At 34.3% G+C, this 17,883-nt stretch overlaps 1 protein-coding gene and 1 long non-coding RNA gene across 3 annotated transcripts in view; one reads left to right on the top strand and one right to left on the bottom strand.

Annotated features, from left to right (window-relative positions):
• Positions 1-17,883, top strand: part of LOC124388851 (cadherin-10) — a 45,107-nt gene that overhangs the window by 16,745 nt on the left and 10,479 nt on the right. For both annotated transcript variants that reach the window (XM_046853922.1, XM_046853923.1), the window contains exons 3-11: positions 1,024-1,318; positions 4,158-4,277; positions 9,052-9,219; positions 10,114-10,301; positions 11,323-11,576; positions 13,350-13,486; positions 15,688-15,806; positions 15,914-16,022; positions 16,354-16,605. In XM_046853922.1, coding sequence (XP_046709878.1) covers positions 1,024-1,318; positions 4,158-4,277; positions 9,052-9,219; positions 10,114-10,301; positions 11,323-11,576; positions 13,350-13,486; positions 15,688-15,806; positions 15,914-16,022; positions 16,354-16,605 — 1,642 coding nt within the window. The remainder of the gene's footprint in view (positions 1-1,023; positions 1,319-4,157; positions 4,278-9,051; positions 9,220-10,113; positions 10,302-11,322; positions 11,577-13,349; positions 13,487-15,687; positions 15,807-15,913; positions 16,023-16,353; positions 16,606-17,883) is intronic.
• Positions 1-17,883, bottom strand: part of LOC124388853 — a 59,992-nt gene that overhangs the window by 32,793 nt on the left and 9,316 nt on the right. Inside the window, exon 2 of the long non-coding RNA XR_006926474.1 lies at positions 10,095-10,269. This is a non-coding gene — a long non-coding RNA (uncharacterized LOC124388853). The remainder of the gene's footprint in view (positions 1-10,094; positions 10,270-17,883) is intronic.

Genomic DNA, 17,883 nt, shown 5'->3' with positions numbered 1-17,883 from the left:
CTCTATACTGTTCAGACACACAACCTTTTTGTTAGGAGGGGAACCATTAAAACAATGAATTCCTCAACTAAAATGGGTAAAATGACTTTTAATTTTATGTTGAGCATGCAGCAACTAAATGAATTAGCTAGATAAAGTTAATGATACACTTCACACCAGCATGCATGCATGTCATGTTTGTACTGTATATGGATAAGGACTATGGCTCTCATTAGCAAATCACATGATTACAACACTGTCACAATATTTGTTGCACCTTCAGATTTAATGAGCTCTTGTATTTACAGTATGTCACATAATGTAGAGAATCCATTGTCTAGGTTTTCGTCTATTGTTGTCAGTATCTTTGAACCTAACTAATGTCTTGTTTATGCTGTTGCTTTGCTTTGCTTATCCTTGTTAATTTTTTCAGTCTTTGTTCTTGGTGTGCCATTGCTATAAATAAATAAATAAATAAAATGTTCTATTCACCTTCTCCAACACTCGCTATAAAATAAAAAAAAATAATAAATATATCTGCGATCACTTCTTTATAAACGTACAAAAGGTATTGTAGAGCAAACACTCCACACAAACAAATTCCATTGCAGCATGTGATTGTTGATATGGTGATGTTTTCTTTGAGGAGACGTTTATTTAACATTGTAGGAAGGAGCCTCAGGTGCCACTTTGTAACAGTCAGAGGTATAGCTCTAACTTCATATTTTCAGACACAAGAAACTTTGGGACAAAGATTCCCAAAAGCTTTACGATTCCCACATTACACAGGCTGCACCACAAGAAGTGTTAAACCATATTATCCTACACCAGCATGCCCAACTGTGTACTATTTCACAATTCGATTAATTGGGGGAAAAAAATATACAAAACATATCGTCTGAGACTCTTTAGACTTGGCCTTTACACTATTCAGTATATATCATTATAATGACATGTAATCATTAGATTGCATGATATATCATTTTGCATGTACTTTAGAGACCATGCAGTAAACACATATTTTCTTTTATGTTTTTTGAATAGCTTCATTCTGATATGGACACAGAGGATGGTTCTGTGAAGTATGTGCTCACTGGAGATGGAGCAGGCTCAATTTTTGAGATTGATGAAAACTCTGGCGATATCCATGCCACCAGAAGATTAGACAGAGAGGAAAGGTCCTCATACACACTCAGTGCTAAAGCGGTCAACAAAACGTCTGGACATGTCCTAGAGAGGGCCTCGGAATTCGTCATCAAAATCCATGACATCAACGATAACGAGCCAAAGTTTAGTAAGGACACTTACGTGGCCAGCGTACCTGAGATGTCCAATCTTGGTAAGTTCAAACATTAATTTGTTGTGACATGCTTGTGCTGCAGCAGCAGCTGGTAAGTTCTGACTGCATTGTAATGAGGCTTTTTTTTTTGCTGATTATGGTGATTCTGGGACTTCTGTGATCTACTTAAAGTGGAGTACATCTTATTCAACAAGAAGTAATGCCTCACCAGCGTCATTAAATTCAAACGTCAGCTATCCCCTCTGCTTATTAAAGTTCACTTTTGAATTAAGATGCCTTTATAAACAGAATTTATACCATATAAAAATAAAATTGCATGTCTACAATCTACCATAAAAGCTCCACATAACCAGATTGCTCCTAGAATTCTGACCTTTTAAAAATATTAGAACTCTCACTGGAGGCTCACAAAACACCCAGAATATATATATATATATATATATATATATATATATATATATATATATATATATATATATATATATATTCTATTCTATATATATATATATATATATATATATATATATATATATATATATATATATATATATATCTTTGTATAATTAAATAATCCAATGTTCACTGTTGAGTGCTGGAATTTGTTGTCTAGTTATATTTAGCTTTCTGGCCAATTAAATATTGTCATTGAAAAGTATGCTGCATATTTAACCTTAGATAATTAAAGGAAATTACTCTATCCTGTTTTAATTAATCTAATTACCATCAATGATTTTTTTGCACCTATTAAGACAAACAGACTGAATAAATGTAGATGAATGCACCAAAGCAAGTGGAAATTCATTACTCGTTCGCAAGCACCAAATTAGCCGGTGGCTTTATCTTAAATCAATCAAAGCTTATTTGCAGGTGAGAGAAAGAATGGCAGACTGTTTTGATTAGTAGTTTAGGGTTAGGATAACATAAGTCATTGTTGATATTATTGATATCATGGCTAAAAAACAAATCTGCACTCAGGAAATTAATCTAAGCGAAATGAGTCATGGCAGGTTTGTGACAGTACATGGATTTTTTATTTGCAGCTCAAACTTAGTGAGCTGTGTAAATTGAGGGCTTAATCTGTGGCAATACATGCAAATGAATGCATTGCGGGCTATTATATTTTATATTGCGGTGAATAACTTTTGCTTGTTCAAGTTAACAAACAAAACTGTTTTATAGATGAGTTTTAAGATTGGAATATGTAGTGTTTTAACAGTTTTATCGGTCTCTCTTATATTTTTGTATCTGCAAAAACCTGACTTATGTAATGGGTGACATATAGTAGAAGTCAGAGGTAAAAGCAGTCCTCTTAATGGATCTTTCTTTGGCTTCCTGGGGCTTTTGCACTTGAAATCCTAAGACTCTTTTCCAACATGCCCACGCTCTCCCTTTCATTTGTCTATTTCTCCATGGGCATTGGAGTTACATCATACACAGCAACTCTAAATGGGACACTGCACTCATAAGCCAACTCGTTTTCCTCCTTCCTCTCATCCCTCTCCATGCAGAGCAGATTCAAACGCACAGCATGTGTCGAGTCAAGAGGTCATGGGTGGCACTTGCGTTTAAGCCGAACAAACCGGCCATGTGTTGTGAACGTGCTCTCTGTTAATCAGGCCTGGCCATCCGTGAAGCGTGTGCCTCTGCTCGCTCCATGTTTTCCCAGTACCATCGGAGAACGACAGATGTTTCGTAGTTCATTAGTATTCTCCAAGCTGAGCAGAATGTGAACAGCACTCAATGGAGGTCTCGAAGATGCCAAGGACGACATGGATGGGTGGGAGACACTATATGTACACCTTTTCAAGAAAGATGGAAGAGTTGGGTCACCTTTAAAATTCATTCTAATGTGGGAGGGAATGTTTGCAGTGCAAAAACACAGAGATGCAGAATGACTGATTGCTAATGCAGAGACCTTTTGGATGATAGTGATGAGTTTTGATTATCACATGAAAACAAATATTGAATAGATCATTTTAAAGGCTGTTTTAATCATTAAGACATAACAGCTTGATTCATTTTTACTGGTTAAACTTACCATTAGGTCACAGAAAATCAGAGCTCTATTTAAAGAAGAAACAGGTCTGTTTTAACACTGTTAATTAGTTAAGCATCTTTCTAAATTTTTTAGTATAATGTCTAAATAAAAAATAGCATTTAAAGCCACTGTACTACATGGGATTGGGAAAGGAACTCGAAAAACATCAACCTAACATAAATTGAGATAGCCTACTTTCAGTTTAATTAGGCTAATTATAATTTTTTGAGGAGATCAGACTGTGTTACTTTGGTTTCATGATCCCTAGCTAGAGAGCGCGAGCATGGAAAGTCACGGGATGACCCAGTAGCACTAGACTGACGGAATTTTGACTATCAAAGAAAATTCATTATATAGTAGCACTGAGGTAATTATGAGATTATGAATTAGATATTAAGCACCATGATATATGCTGATCAGGGATAAAAGAGCAAATGATCTAGCAGCGCATGGCCTTCATCACTGGTCACACTGGGGGGTGCCCACACATTTACATGTTTTAATTACAACTCAAAGGGTGTGCACATGCTGGTGTCATGCCACTGGGACGTGTTTATTTTAATATAGAAGAAGTGCTTTTCTTGTTTTTCTTTTCCTCGTATTATTAGTAGTACTCGTATTGGTTGTAGTAGCAATAGTAGTAATAGTAGTAGAAGTAGTAGTTACAGCAGCAGAAAGAGTAACATTAGTATTAATTGTTGTATTAGCAGTAATAGTAGTATTTGTTGCAGTAGCAGTAGTACTAATGGTAGTAGTAGCAAAAATTAAAGTAGGAATGTACATTCATTTCTGATATTAAAAATTAGACATGATTTGATGTATATACTTGTTTGTTCTTAGGTGCATTTGTGATGAGAGTCACTGCTACAGATGCCGATGATGAATCCTATGGAAACAGTGCAAAGCTTGTTTACAGTATACTACAAGGACAGCCATACTTCTCTGTGGAACCTGAAACAGGTAAAAAATACCATAAGATTGTGTCTTGAAAAGTAATTTTGATAGCAATTATTTTATGTATATTTTAAATTCTCTTTTACTACTTTCATTTTCCACAGTATACCAGCTACAAATGCTTCTGTAAATGAAAGGATACTTGCTTACATAGCAATGTCCCTTCGTCCCTTGGGCTTGTGCTGTAATGTTTGGCGGTCATGCTACTCAGAGCATTATCTGACTAAGTGAACAAGTTATTCTGGGTCACTGTATTGAACATTCAGTACAGCTATGGTTTAATGCAACTGTATGAGAAATCCAATTTAAGCATTGCACTGCATGGATGCATCCTACCTTTTATATCCTATTTAGATGCGTGAAATGCAAAATGTTCACCCATTCACTTGGCCTCATACTGTACTTCTGTCATACTAAACCTCAGTGCAGTTTCTTGATAAGAAATAACGGTAGACTAGAGTTATTGTCTGTCTACCGTTGATGTCTAACTAATTGTCATATCATTATTAAACATATTTAAATCTACTTGTGATGCGACTACTATATTTGATAGATGATCTTTTGTATTCAGTCAGGTTTCACACTATGTGATTATGCCTTTCATTTAAATCAATGCAAAATCATTATGCCAGGATAAAAGTTCTGTTGTGTTGCTAAAGATTTGCAATGAAACAAAGTGTGATATTCATTATACTGCATAAAGGTCCTTATGCTGCTATAGTAATTTTGGCCATAGCAAGGAACATTCCCATCTGTGTTAAGAGTGTTAACCACATGTACAGTTCAGTAGAGTGTTTAAAAGTGCTTTAAAAACATTATCATAAACCAGAGATTTTTAAATAGATATATCAAATACACATAATTTATGGAATTTGACACACACCCTTATCCAAAACAACTTACATTTATCTTATTTATACAACTGAGCAGTTGAGGGTTAAGGACCCAGAGTTTAAGAGGGGCTGGAGTTTAAACATATTACCTTCTTATCCAAAAATAATATTGGTTTTCTAAGCACATGATTTAGTATCTCTCAATAATTAGATTTTTAAAGAATGTGTAGTCTTTTGAAAGAGCCAGTTTAATTATTTAGATATTTTCATCAAAATAATTTGATGCAGATCAACAAACTAATTGCTAATATTATTGGCATACACAAGTGAATGTGCAGGTAAGAAAGCAGATATGAAAAGTAAATAAACCCCTTGAAAAATGCATGAATTTGTCATTTGAATCCAAGAAAAAACATAATAATTCTCCACCTTTAATGTGATATATTGCAACAACCAATACATTTAAAGTGCAAATCAATTAGAAACATTTTAGAAAAAGAAAAAGTAAAACATTTAAAAAACAAACACAAAAAAATACAGCAACCCATTGCATAAGTGCTAAAAGAACTAAAAGAAAAGTACTATATATATATTATTTTTTTTGCGTAGGAGAATACAAACTTAGTACCTTCTGATTTGGCATTTCACTCTTGCTTGCAAAAATTGCTCCAGATCTATCAAATTCCTGTTGAAGCTCTCTTCAAGTAATTCCAAAGGTTTACAAAAGGATTCTGATCAGGGTTCTGTCTGGCCTCTTCCACATTGTTGATTCTCTTCTTCTGAAGCATTCCTTTGTTGACTTGGATTTTTGCTTTTGGGTCATTATCTTTTTCTTCATTTTCATCTTTCCTACAGTGGTCTATGGTTCAGATAGTTCAGATGTTTTGTGCCAAAAAAAGATTGATATTTGGAGCTATGCATGCTTCTTTCTGTCTTGACTAAAGCCTCATTCAAGCTGAAGAGAAGAAGCACTATTGCACATCTTATGTTCTGGAAATTGGTTTTTACTGTTCAACAGTGTGCTCCTAAATATATTGTACCTGAAGATGTCAGGAAAATCATACAGAAACAACTGACCTGTATTTTGGATTAATCAGAATCACTTCACTTATGTATAATTACATACATACAGTCAGATACACTGTTAATAAACATTATTCGCATATATGTAACCAGGTCATTGTATATTTCTTCCTATTTGTTTTTACTGGAAATTTGGTGTTGCTTTATGTAGAAATGTAGAAAACGATCAGGCAAAATAAATGTTATTGAATTAAATCAAATAAATGAATATTAAATTCATTTACATTATAGAATCCTGTAAATTAAGAGTCTACAGATTTTTTTTATATTCACTATACATCATCTTACTTTTCATGAGGTACCTTTCATACATCAAGTAGGCATTATTTCTTAGTTGGTCATAGTTTGGCAATGGGGGAGGGATCATTGTCATATGCTGGGACCAGTTTCAGAGTCAATTCTGGCAACACTGGGCACAAGATGGGAATTCCCCTAGGATTAGGGAAGCCAGTTCATCTCAATATTAAAAGTGATTATAATTATTATAAATCTGTACAATTGGACTGCATTAATTGAATTGTGAAATACAAAAATTATAAGACTAATGCAATGTTTAGTGAATTAATAATACTGCTGAGATGGCAAGCATTTAAAATCATCTTGTAGGAGCTTGTATATTGCTATTTTGTTAACAGTTTGTTCTGGTTCACGAATCTGACTGGTGGAGGCTGCTTAGATTTCATATAAATCACACTAGAACATTTCACTCTGTCCATAAGTCTTCGCCAATTCAAATTCTAAACATTGTGCTGGTTCAAAACCTTAGCTAAAATGGTGTCATCAACAGTTTATATTTTTCATGAACATAACTTCTAACCTCAAATGTGAAAACTCATCAAATGAGGATGAAAAGATAGAAGTGAAGCAAATTTCAACAGCACCAGCTTCCAGCTGTGCAAACATCACATTGGTAGATTAAGACTTTTTAGAGACATGCAGAAGGAATCTTATTCTATAAAGTAAACATAATGGCCTGTCAATTGCTTTTACCCTTGTCTCCATGAAAAAATAAACCATCAATTTTAAAATATTTAAAAAATCAGAGGTAAGTGCAGTGTTATGCAGATATATTTTATTGATCCATTACCATAAGAGTAACTGCACTTGATACTGTGGATGGGAATAAATCATTAAATCAGGGAGATAACTTTTAGTTGTATATAATATGTGATGTACATCTAGTCAACCAAATAATTTTGTAAAATAAATCTGATAGACTGGTAAATATTTAAGCACACTACCGTCCAATTTCCTTCAAAGGCAAGGACAAACTGAGACATTTTGCTGCACTCGACCATGGCAACCATTAGGGTTTATTAAGCTCTGGTATGGCATCCACTTACATTTTAGACAAAGTTTCTTAACAGACGAAATAGCTTAGCAAAATTCCATGCAAGAGCTCTTTACCTGCAGCAAGTGCTGCCAACGATATCATCTGGTATTTTTTTTTTTTTCGAGAGTGAATCAGTTGGCTCAACTGCTGCCTAGATTGTGCATAGAGGGCAGCATGCAATCATTCAATAGCTAAGGGCCACTGTGATTCAAAGATTCTCTGATGCAGGTCTGAAATCATGGCAGATTATGGTAGTGAGTGGGTACTGAGAGGTATGTTTGCTGTTTTTCCACATTAAAATCTAATGCTTAGATGTTGTTAATCTGATTTTAAAAATCTGATAAAAAAAAAAAAATAAATAAAATGGACATATTACTAGACCAGGTCATACCACCAATAAATCTGAGTCCAATTAGCAGTGTGTTAGCCAGTGAGCAGCAAGCTAGTTAGTGGGTCGCTCTGTTGTCATGGCAACCTGAAAAATTTTAAACCAAGTAAGAATTCTCAGTGTCTTGATATTAAACTATATTTATTATACTATATAACTTTATTATACTATACTGTTTACTGTTTACATGCTGTCTTTTGCACCTCTTGACTGCTGCTGTTTTTTGCACTACACTGTGTCTGTTTATATTCACTCCCGGGTATAGTTTTTACAGTTCTCCTCGCACAGTACTGTATATTCAGAGTATACAGTAGGTTTACTAGTCGGGGCTATCTCAGGTTTTGTGTCTTGTCTTGTGTTGTCTTGTGTTTTCTGTCTGGACTGTCTGTCTGTACTGTTTTTCGTCTGCACTGTTTGCACTAGGTTGCACTTTATGTAGCTTGTTGTTGTTTAGTGTAGCACCAGGGTTCCAGAGGAACGTTGTCTAGTTTTTACTGTGTACTGTGTACCACTGTGTATAGTAGAAATGAAAATAAAAGCCTCTTGACTTGACTTCTTGTTTGTAAAACTGTTGTATCAAAGCAATATCACATTCGCAGTTATACTAAATATAAGAATTACTTTAATTTTATCATCACAGCTGTATCAGATCTTGTGTGATGTTGCTTAAATAGTGTATCAGTAGCCCAATTAGTTAATAAATTAATTATTAATTAATCATAATCACTGCAGATTTACTTTTTTTTAATCCTTAATATAAAGATCTAACGGTCTAAATCTAAAGATTAGGCAAGGATTATATAATTTTACAAAGTTCATTTATTTTATTTGTTTTTTATCATATACCAATAGCTAATTTTGTCTACAGTAATGTTCATGATTACATAAGCATGAGTGTCATAAATCTGATTGTGATGTTTTTTGGAGAATTTTTGTTAACTTACAACGGGTCGCACCACTGTGGAATCCATGTGGGTAATTGTTGTATTAAGTCATATTTACATACTGTACTTTCTAGTATTAAATCTAGGTATATTAAAATTGTGTTCTGATAATAAAGTGACATGTCAAGTATTATCATAAACAATTCCATATTAAAGCACAGCATTTTGCTAATAGCCATATATTTTTGTTTTCCATCAGGTGTGATAAGGACAGCTCTGCCCAATATGATTCGAGAGAACAGGGAACACTACCAGGTGGTAATTCAGGCTAAAGACATGGCAGGACAGATGGGTGGCCTTTCGGGGACTGCCACCGTCAATATCACATTGCTGGATGTCAACAACAGCCCTCCGCGCTTCCCTCATAGTAAATCCCTTTTTGCTTTTGTGTCAGTCACTGCATTGAGTTGTGTTAAATATAATTCTTGAAAAAGCCTTTTATAACATGTGTGCATTTTACAATTGACCCTGCTTCAATGTCAAGAAGAATGCAAATGTTTTCATGTCCTATACACAGTGCTGTGAATTACTATCAGCCAATGTTTGGATCTAAAATTGACCCCCATATTTGTGTTTAAAAACTCATATTTATTTAAAGATGGTCAATGACAAAATTTCAGTGACCATTTAAAAGGTCATTAGCCAGAGAAGCCATAAAGTTGCTGTTATGCTATTTTGCACAAGCTATTTACATTTTAGAAGAGATATATGAAATCGCTAAATACTGTATGAATATAATTTTCTGCTCCAGGTTATAACACAACAAAATGTAAAAAAAAAAAAACTGTTCAAGGGGGTAAATACTTATGCAAGGCACAATAGATCTTTATAGAACACATTGACATGCTTGTCATAAAATCTTCTAATGTGAAAAAACAGATTAGAACTTCTAATGGAAGAAGGCATTAAATATTTATGTATGTGCATGTGTAAGAGAGCGATAGGAAAAAAGAATAGACATGGCAATGGAGCTTCTTTTAGTTTGATAATCCCTCTTTTTGCTATACTCTTAAATCCAGTGCATGAGGCAACACTAGAAAGATATAAGCCTAGGGAAAAAAGGCGTACACATGAAAACTCCAGTGGTTCATTGGCGTTAAAATTCTATTAAACAATAACCATAGAGGGGGAGCTTTGTGTCTCCCCTGAGATGTGGGTAAACAAATAGACAAATGCACTCTGCAGTGGCAGAGAAAACAAAAGGTTCACTCAAGCACCTATGTGTTTACTCAATTTACTCACTTCCCTTGTTCTTCCCAAGGTGCGTACCATCTCTCCACGGTCGAGTCAGCGGAAGTGGGATCTTCTGTTGGTCGGATAAAAGCCAACGATGCAGATGCAGGGGAGAATGCTGAGATGTGGTACAGCATTTTGGATGGTGATGGACAGGATGTATTCAGTGTCATCACAGATGGAACTACACAGGAAGGGGTGATCATAATCAAGAAGGTGAGTGGACAGATATCACATGTTTCAAACATTTGAAACCTGTTCATTGCTATAATCCAATATTTGGTAACAAGGAGACACCTTCCACCAATCTCTAGGGAGGGATAATGTTATTTTGATGCAATACAGTGATAATGGATACAGTAATTAGGATGTCCCAAAATAAAATAAAGATATTACCAATAAACATATAAATCCCTCAGATTCTCAAAATATAATATGCCGTTAATGGATTATACATTGTAAAATCAAATTAAGATGCATTTTTCATTGTATTTACCTATTAATCAAGATTTTATTGCAAAAGTTTTCTTTTAAACAATACTATGACCAATGGAAAGATAAAATATTGTACTGTACAGTCTATTTTCCATAACTTTCCACACATTTACATATACAAACCCAGCAAAAATGCACATACAGTACTGTATACACATGCGTTTGGGGAAAGTGATCCCTTCAATCAAAGCCATCATGTCCTATTAACTTTACAAAGATGCTTAATTCTATTCACTGCCAAAGACTCCTTTATTCCCTTTTGTATAGTATCAGGCTTTATTTGAGTTTGTTAAGCCTGCCTTAGCCTTAACTCGCCCTCTCTCTCTCTCTCTCTCTCTCTCTCTCTCTCGCTCTGTCCCTGTATGGCAGGCTTTCAAGAAGCTGTGGCCATTATCCAAATCCTATTGTTAAAATACGAATTAGAGATAGATACAGAGGTATAGAATAGAAGTTGGAAAAAAAAGTCTCTAATCTACATGCAATTAAAATGGAGTATTAAGGCCAGTCATTGGAGAATTAAATGAAAAAGATACTTCATATGGAAAAAAAGGGGTAAAAGATAAGCAAGAGCACAACAAAGTAGATCAGTTTAAATTGAGCAAAGTTCAAGTCCAGCAGAAGCTAAAAGATAACAATAAAGCACCATTTGGCTAAAGCTGAAAAGATCAAAAGAAAGACTCTAAAACCAAACTTGATTCAGATCTCCAGTTTATTTTTATTTCGCTGCTTCTTCTTTTCTCAGCCACTAGATTATGAAAGCAAGAGGTCATACTCACTCCGTGTTCAGGTGACAAACACACACCTGGATCGGCGATTTGAACATCTGGGTCCATTCAGTGACATGGCTACAGTCAGGATCACAGTCACAGATGTAGATGAACCACCTGTTTTTGGCCGGACCCATTATATCTTTGAGGTGGATGAGGACACACTGCCTGGGAGTCCTGTAGGAACTGTAAGTGCCCGTGACCCTGACGCTGCCAACCATTTGGTCAAGTAAGTGATTGATGAAACCTTTCTAAATCTGAGGATTGTTTTGTTTGTTTGTTTATCTAATAGCATTATTATATATATATTACATGTTATGCAATTTCAGACAAAAGTTATTTTTCATGGTAATTTAGTTTCTCTTTGGATCTGAAATGTGTGTGCAGGATAACATGATAGCATGCTTAATTATACAACACCACACAGAAGTGTAGTTCCCAAGAAAAACGAATCACGAAGAAATATATGTTATTGACCAAAGAAAGAAAAATGGCAAAAAAGGTCCTGCATAAAATAGGAGTCCACGGTCCTGCCCACTTGGCTTCTATTGCCTCACTTGAGTATTATTTTTATTTATTTATAGTTAATTATTATTTCTATTATTATTATTATTATTATTATTATTATTATTATTGTGATTATTATTATTATGATTATTATTATTATGATTATTATTATTATGATGATTATTATTTCCTTTAAAATGTATTATTCATGCTTACTGCTGCTCTTTACAAAACATGTTGGAAACATTAAATAAAAAAACTTTAATTTGTCCTCTAAGAGCATGAAGTCATAATATGAGGTTCTTCAACACAGCGTTCGCTAAAGCAGTTTTTGTATCTGTATAGAGTTGCTATATTCTGTTACACTGAAGATGGTGTAAAATAAGCAGGCCACCAGACTAAAAACTAACAAACTAATAAACTCTCAGCTCTCAAAAAAATGGCACAGCAAACATGTAGCAAAACACCAGTTATGAAGTTTTAATACACAATATAAGTGGTATAGCATCACATTAAAAATTGACATATAATGCGGCATTATAAAGCTTCTCTTGTCACATTTTGATGCTTTCTATTTGGATAACTACAATTTCAGCTTTCAGCTTTTCATCTTTGTGCGTTTATCTGTACGTGGCAGTGTTGTCTTTTTGTGCATATCATTGAAAAGGTGAAAGAAAAGCAAATTATTCATGAATTCTCTGCTGGTAATTTTCCCAAGGAAGTTGAGTGGCATGAGTACAGACATTGTTTATTCCAATATTCTCATGCACCACCCGTTTGAATTCCTTCCAACTTCTGTAAGTCACCAACATGATTTGAAAGAGCCGGCATTGTTTTGTTCTAACACACACACACACACACACACACACACACACACACACACACACACACACACAGTCTGTCTCTCTGGTTCTGTAAAACACATTGTACTACACTGCATATTTAAATGTCACCAGAATATATAAGTTGACATTGATATATGGATCTGGATTGAGGGATTTCCTTGCCCTCCTTCCTGACAACAAAAGAAATAGGATAGTCAGAGCGCAGTTGCTCCCAGGTGAAAAGATTTCAATTTAATCACATCTACCTAATACATCCAACTTAATATATGATCAACAAATGCATTGGGTTATTAAATAAATTATTGTACAAATCCATAAATCTTTTTAAATACTAAACATATTTTTTGGGAAGCAGTAGCTGGCTTAGTACAAACATCCTTAGATGCTCTGCTTTTAGCATTGATTTGGCTGATAACATATTTCGTTCTAATTGGCAAGTCAAACTGTATATACTCCAACATTTATGAATAATAAACTAGTGCCTAAGTGTTTATTTGGCTGCTTCCCAAATGCAAGCCTTGTTCAGGGTCATTAGTAATAACTATATGATGAACACTGCTTGGCGGCCTAAAACAGTGTGTGCTTTCTCCCTCTGCTGGTCCATAATTACCCTTCTTCTGGCCTGCATTTGATATGGGCATTCTCTGCAGATACACCATCGATCGACACACAGACCTAGAGAGGCTGTTTAATATTGACTCCAACAATGGCACCATCAGCACACTGCAAGCTCTGGACAGAGAGACGTCCAAATGGCACAATATCTCCGTTTTGGCCACCGAAATCAGTAAGCACGTTTTTCTTTCTTTAACGGTAGACTTCATTTAAAAGCACAAGCAAGGATTTACTTTGCTTTGAGGTTTCGAACATTTTCTATTCAAATTGAGCTCATTAAGAATGAACAAACTACAATGCCTCCAACCTGCCAAAAATTTTTCAATAGTTTTTTTTTTCCAATAGTCAAAATTAAATATCATTAAAATTCTCTTTTTTTTAACATTAAAATTTCAAACACTCACTAGAGCATGCAATGTTGTCTCAATCTGTTTGAGTGACTGCACACTAGTATCGGTTTAAGAGCCATTCTTGTATGTTTATCTAAATGTTTATACTGTATATACAGTACTGTATGGATCCATGCAATTTGGGCACAGCTGTAAAAACAACATCAGTACAAAATATCTCTTAAACATATTTGTATACTGTTGTAGCTTTGTATTAATTATCTTAATTATCTACTGTACAAATTGACCATCACCACCCATATATACAGTATGTACAGTCGACTAAAAAAATGGATACTCTATTATAATGACAATACATGTGTAATATATAAATCTTAGAAATATGTATAAAAACAAATACCAATATATCATGCGCTGTGCTGTTGTAATTATTGTATTCTTTGCACATTTCTGTTGGCTTTAATGCAATATAAGAACAAAAGAGAACACAGTCCATATGGCATTGTTCAGTGCTATAATTTAACTTTTTATCTTTCATGATAAGAATATACCCTGAAGCACTGAACTATCTATTCTCCATTTACATTTAGATATACTGTTTATGCCTTTTTTCCAGTTAGTTTATGTTTAAAATACAGTTTCATGAACCTGTTTAAAATGAAGAAGTCACTATAGGTCACCGGTATGTCACTGCTTTAGTATTTTATATACAAGAGACAAAACAAAAGGTGCAATATATAATCTGTTGAACAAACTGGGACATGATCATTGAACTGTTTAATACATTAATAAGGCACCATAAACTTGAACCTTATAGATAGGGTTAGAGTTTATAAAACATCAAATTATTATTATTATTATTTTTTAAGTTTAGGCAGATAAGAAGTACAATAGATGTAGCAGAGTAATGGAGATGGAAATGTATACCACTCTATACACTCATGTATAGAACTGCATTACTTGCCTTGTTAATGATGTGCTGAAGCAGCAGGTTTAATTCTGAATGCATTTAGCATTTTTGTTGCATAAATTCAAGGACATGCCTCAAACCTCAGTGGATGGTATTCCGTCTTGCAGAAATAAATGAGGCATAAAGATTCTTCAGGGCAAAAAAGTGTCATATAGTTGAGTAGTTCAAATCAGTCAATCAGCCCACACCCAGCTGAAATTATTCTCACTGACTAAATAGAAAAAAGCTCCCCAAACCTGACAGAACTGAAAATGACTTCATTAAAGTTTTGGAGTGACATAAAGAACCATTCAAATACTAAACTTTTTTTTTCCAAAATTCTATTAAGTTGCCCAGTTACAAATAGTTCCCTAAAATAATGAATATGGTGGCCTTTCAATGGAAAACAGAAAACAAAAAAGAAATTACAGCAAACTTAAAAACACAACAGAACATTTAGAAAGATGCAATTAATTCAGAATACAGAACCAAAACCAAACACATAACAGCAAATTTAAAAGCATTAACATTAGATCCAAATGTAAGGATAGGTCCTTATTAAACATGAAATGCCTTATGAGACTGAATGGAAATAGCATATGACCATCAAGCAGAAATAATCTGGTTTAAGACTAGTGAAAATTATGCAATGCAAAAAGCTAATTACTGTGTATTTCTTCTGAATAATCTCACTTCCTTTATTAGTGCCCTGCAATGTTTACAGCTTATCTAAATCATATTATCTTATAGTACCAGTACACATGAATAAAGACATTGGTATATTCATGCAGGCTCATAATTAGGCTAAGCAGACTGATGTGCTGTTTTTGTTGAAATTGCTGTTGCATTTTCTAATTTGATGTTGTAGATCTAATATTGTGTTGCATTTTTAGTTAATGTGTTTAGTGTTTTGCACTTACAGGTCACTAGGTTCTATTGTTTTGTAGCAAATAGAGTCTGATGTTATAGCTGAAACAACAGAGCCTGTACAGCAAATAAGTGTAAAAATTATAAAACATCTTTCTTATGTACCTTTCTAATAACTGCTCACATAAACTTGTTTCTCACGTTTAGGTACATCTCTACAAACTAGAGTCCCTGTGTTTATCAAAGTCCGGGATGTAAATGATAATGCTCCTGAATTTGCCATGTATTATGAGACCTTTGTCTGTGAAAATGTCAAAGCCGGACAGGTATATGTTCAGTCTGCATTTCCAAATTTCTATTATTTGTCCTTTACACAATTATGGCATATTTGATGAATAACAGGATATATGGATACTGCTGTATTATGTTTCAGCTCATTCAGACCATAAGTGCTGTGGATACAGATGAGCCGCTTGTCGCACATAAGTTTGTCTTCAGCCTGAGCACAGTCAACCCTAATTTTACCATTTTTGACAATGAAGGTAAGTATCACATGGTGAAATACAGCTGATTCTGTGAAATTCTACAATACATTTTTATAATTAAATAATTGTCCATACTCAGACATAAACTTCATTATATTAACCTAAGACATTACAGCTCTAGCAGTAATACACTCTAAATAACATTTTAGTCTATGACAATGAATATTGATTGTTTAAATTTAAATGAATAAAATTGAGTTAAAATAAAATATTAGTACTACTAAATTATCTCAGGATGAAACGATTTAACAATCATACGGATGCTTCCCAGCACTGACAACAGAGACATGGCCATTAATCCTGGCGATTTTGTTTGTTTACTTTCCAGATAACACAGCACGGATATTGACACGCAGGGGCAGTTTCAACCGACACGAGATGAGCTCATACCTGCTGCCCGTGGTGATCTCAGACAATGACTATCCTATACAGAGCAGTACGAGCACCCTGACTGTGCGAGTGTGTGCTTGTGACAGCCGCGGGAATGTGCAGTCATGCAGTACTGAAGCTCTACTGCTTGCTGCCGGTCTGAGCACCGGCGCTCTCGTCGCTATCTTACTCTGCATCGTCATATTGCTCAGTGAGTAGAGCTTGTAGTAACAGAACTAAAACAAAGTTCATTGTTATACCTTTTATGCTTCTCAAATATTTGATTTCCCCTTAGGAATTTAACGTTCATCCAAATTAAAGTCCATCTGCACAAATTTCTGAAAAGCTGCAATCTTGTTCTGACAACAATCCTGTCTCATTTTCATTCAATAATGAGGACCCAGACAATAACTAGGCAAGAACAAATAACAAATACCTTAGCTAATCAAATAGGCAAGTGGAAGCTTAAGTGTGCTTGCCTATCACTGTGCACTTATGTATTGATTTAGATACTTATAAAAGGACTTTATTTTTACAATTTTAATAGTAGAAAACTGACTATATTTAATATATGGTATGTTGTGCATTCCTAAGCATGCTGGTTACTCAGATCATTATTGATAGTGTTTTTTTATTTAGAATGACAGAAAAACTGAACATAATTGGCAACTTTATTATTCTTTCGAAGGAGTCCCAGAGAAGACAGCATTGGGAATGAACTGATCTGACTTGAGAAACTGTTAAATTATTTCATCCTTGCCAGAAAGATACTATTCAAATATTCGTTGAGTGTGCAAAGGCCAATCTTAACACATGCAGGACCAAACTATTCTCTACCACAGATGGGTTTGAGAGAGCAAAATATATTTTCTTGTTCCGCAGTAATGACAGCAACAAACAAGAATAGAAACACTCAAAAGTGTATTCGTATTCATTATGCGATTTTTCTATTATAGTGACATCCATCCTAACACGTTTTTGCAGTATCCATCCAATCTAAAAAACCTTTTGGGTTAAAGATTGACGGCAACAATACATTGGCATCATCAAAATATTTGTTGCCTTTAAAACCTGTCTCAAACCATGTTCTTTTTTATCTAAATCTTAATAGCTATCAGAGCACTGCTATCTGAGACAACTAGCTTGTGTTTTAGACATATATATATACAGGGAGTGCAGAATTATTAGGCAAGTTGTATTTTTGAGGATTAATTTTATTTGAGGATTTAATTTGAACAACAACCATGTTCTCAATGAACACAAAAAACTCATTAATATCAAAGCTGAATATTTTTGGAAGTAGTTTTTAGTTTTAGCTATTTTAGGGGATATCTGTGTGTGCAGGTGACTATTACTGTGCATAATTATTAGGCAACAACAAAAACAAATTCATACCCATTTCAATTATTTATTTTTACCAGTGAAACCAATATAACATCTCAACATTCACAAATATACATTTCTGACATTCAAAACCAAACAAAACAAA

Source organism: Silurus meridionalis, chromosome 7 (genome assembly GCF_014805685.1).
Source record: "Silurus meridionalis isolate SWU-2019-XX chromosome 7, ASM1480568v1, whole genome shotgun sequence".
NCBI lineage: Eukaryota > Metazoa > Chordata > Actinopteri > Siluriformes > Siluridae > Silurus > Silurus meridionalis.
Note: the sequence above shows the minus strand (reverse complement) of the source record. Positions and strands in the feature narration are given on the sequence as shown.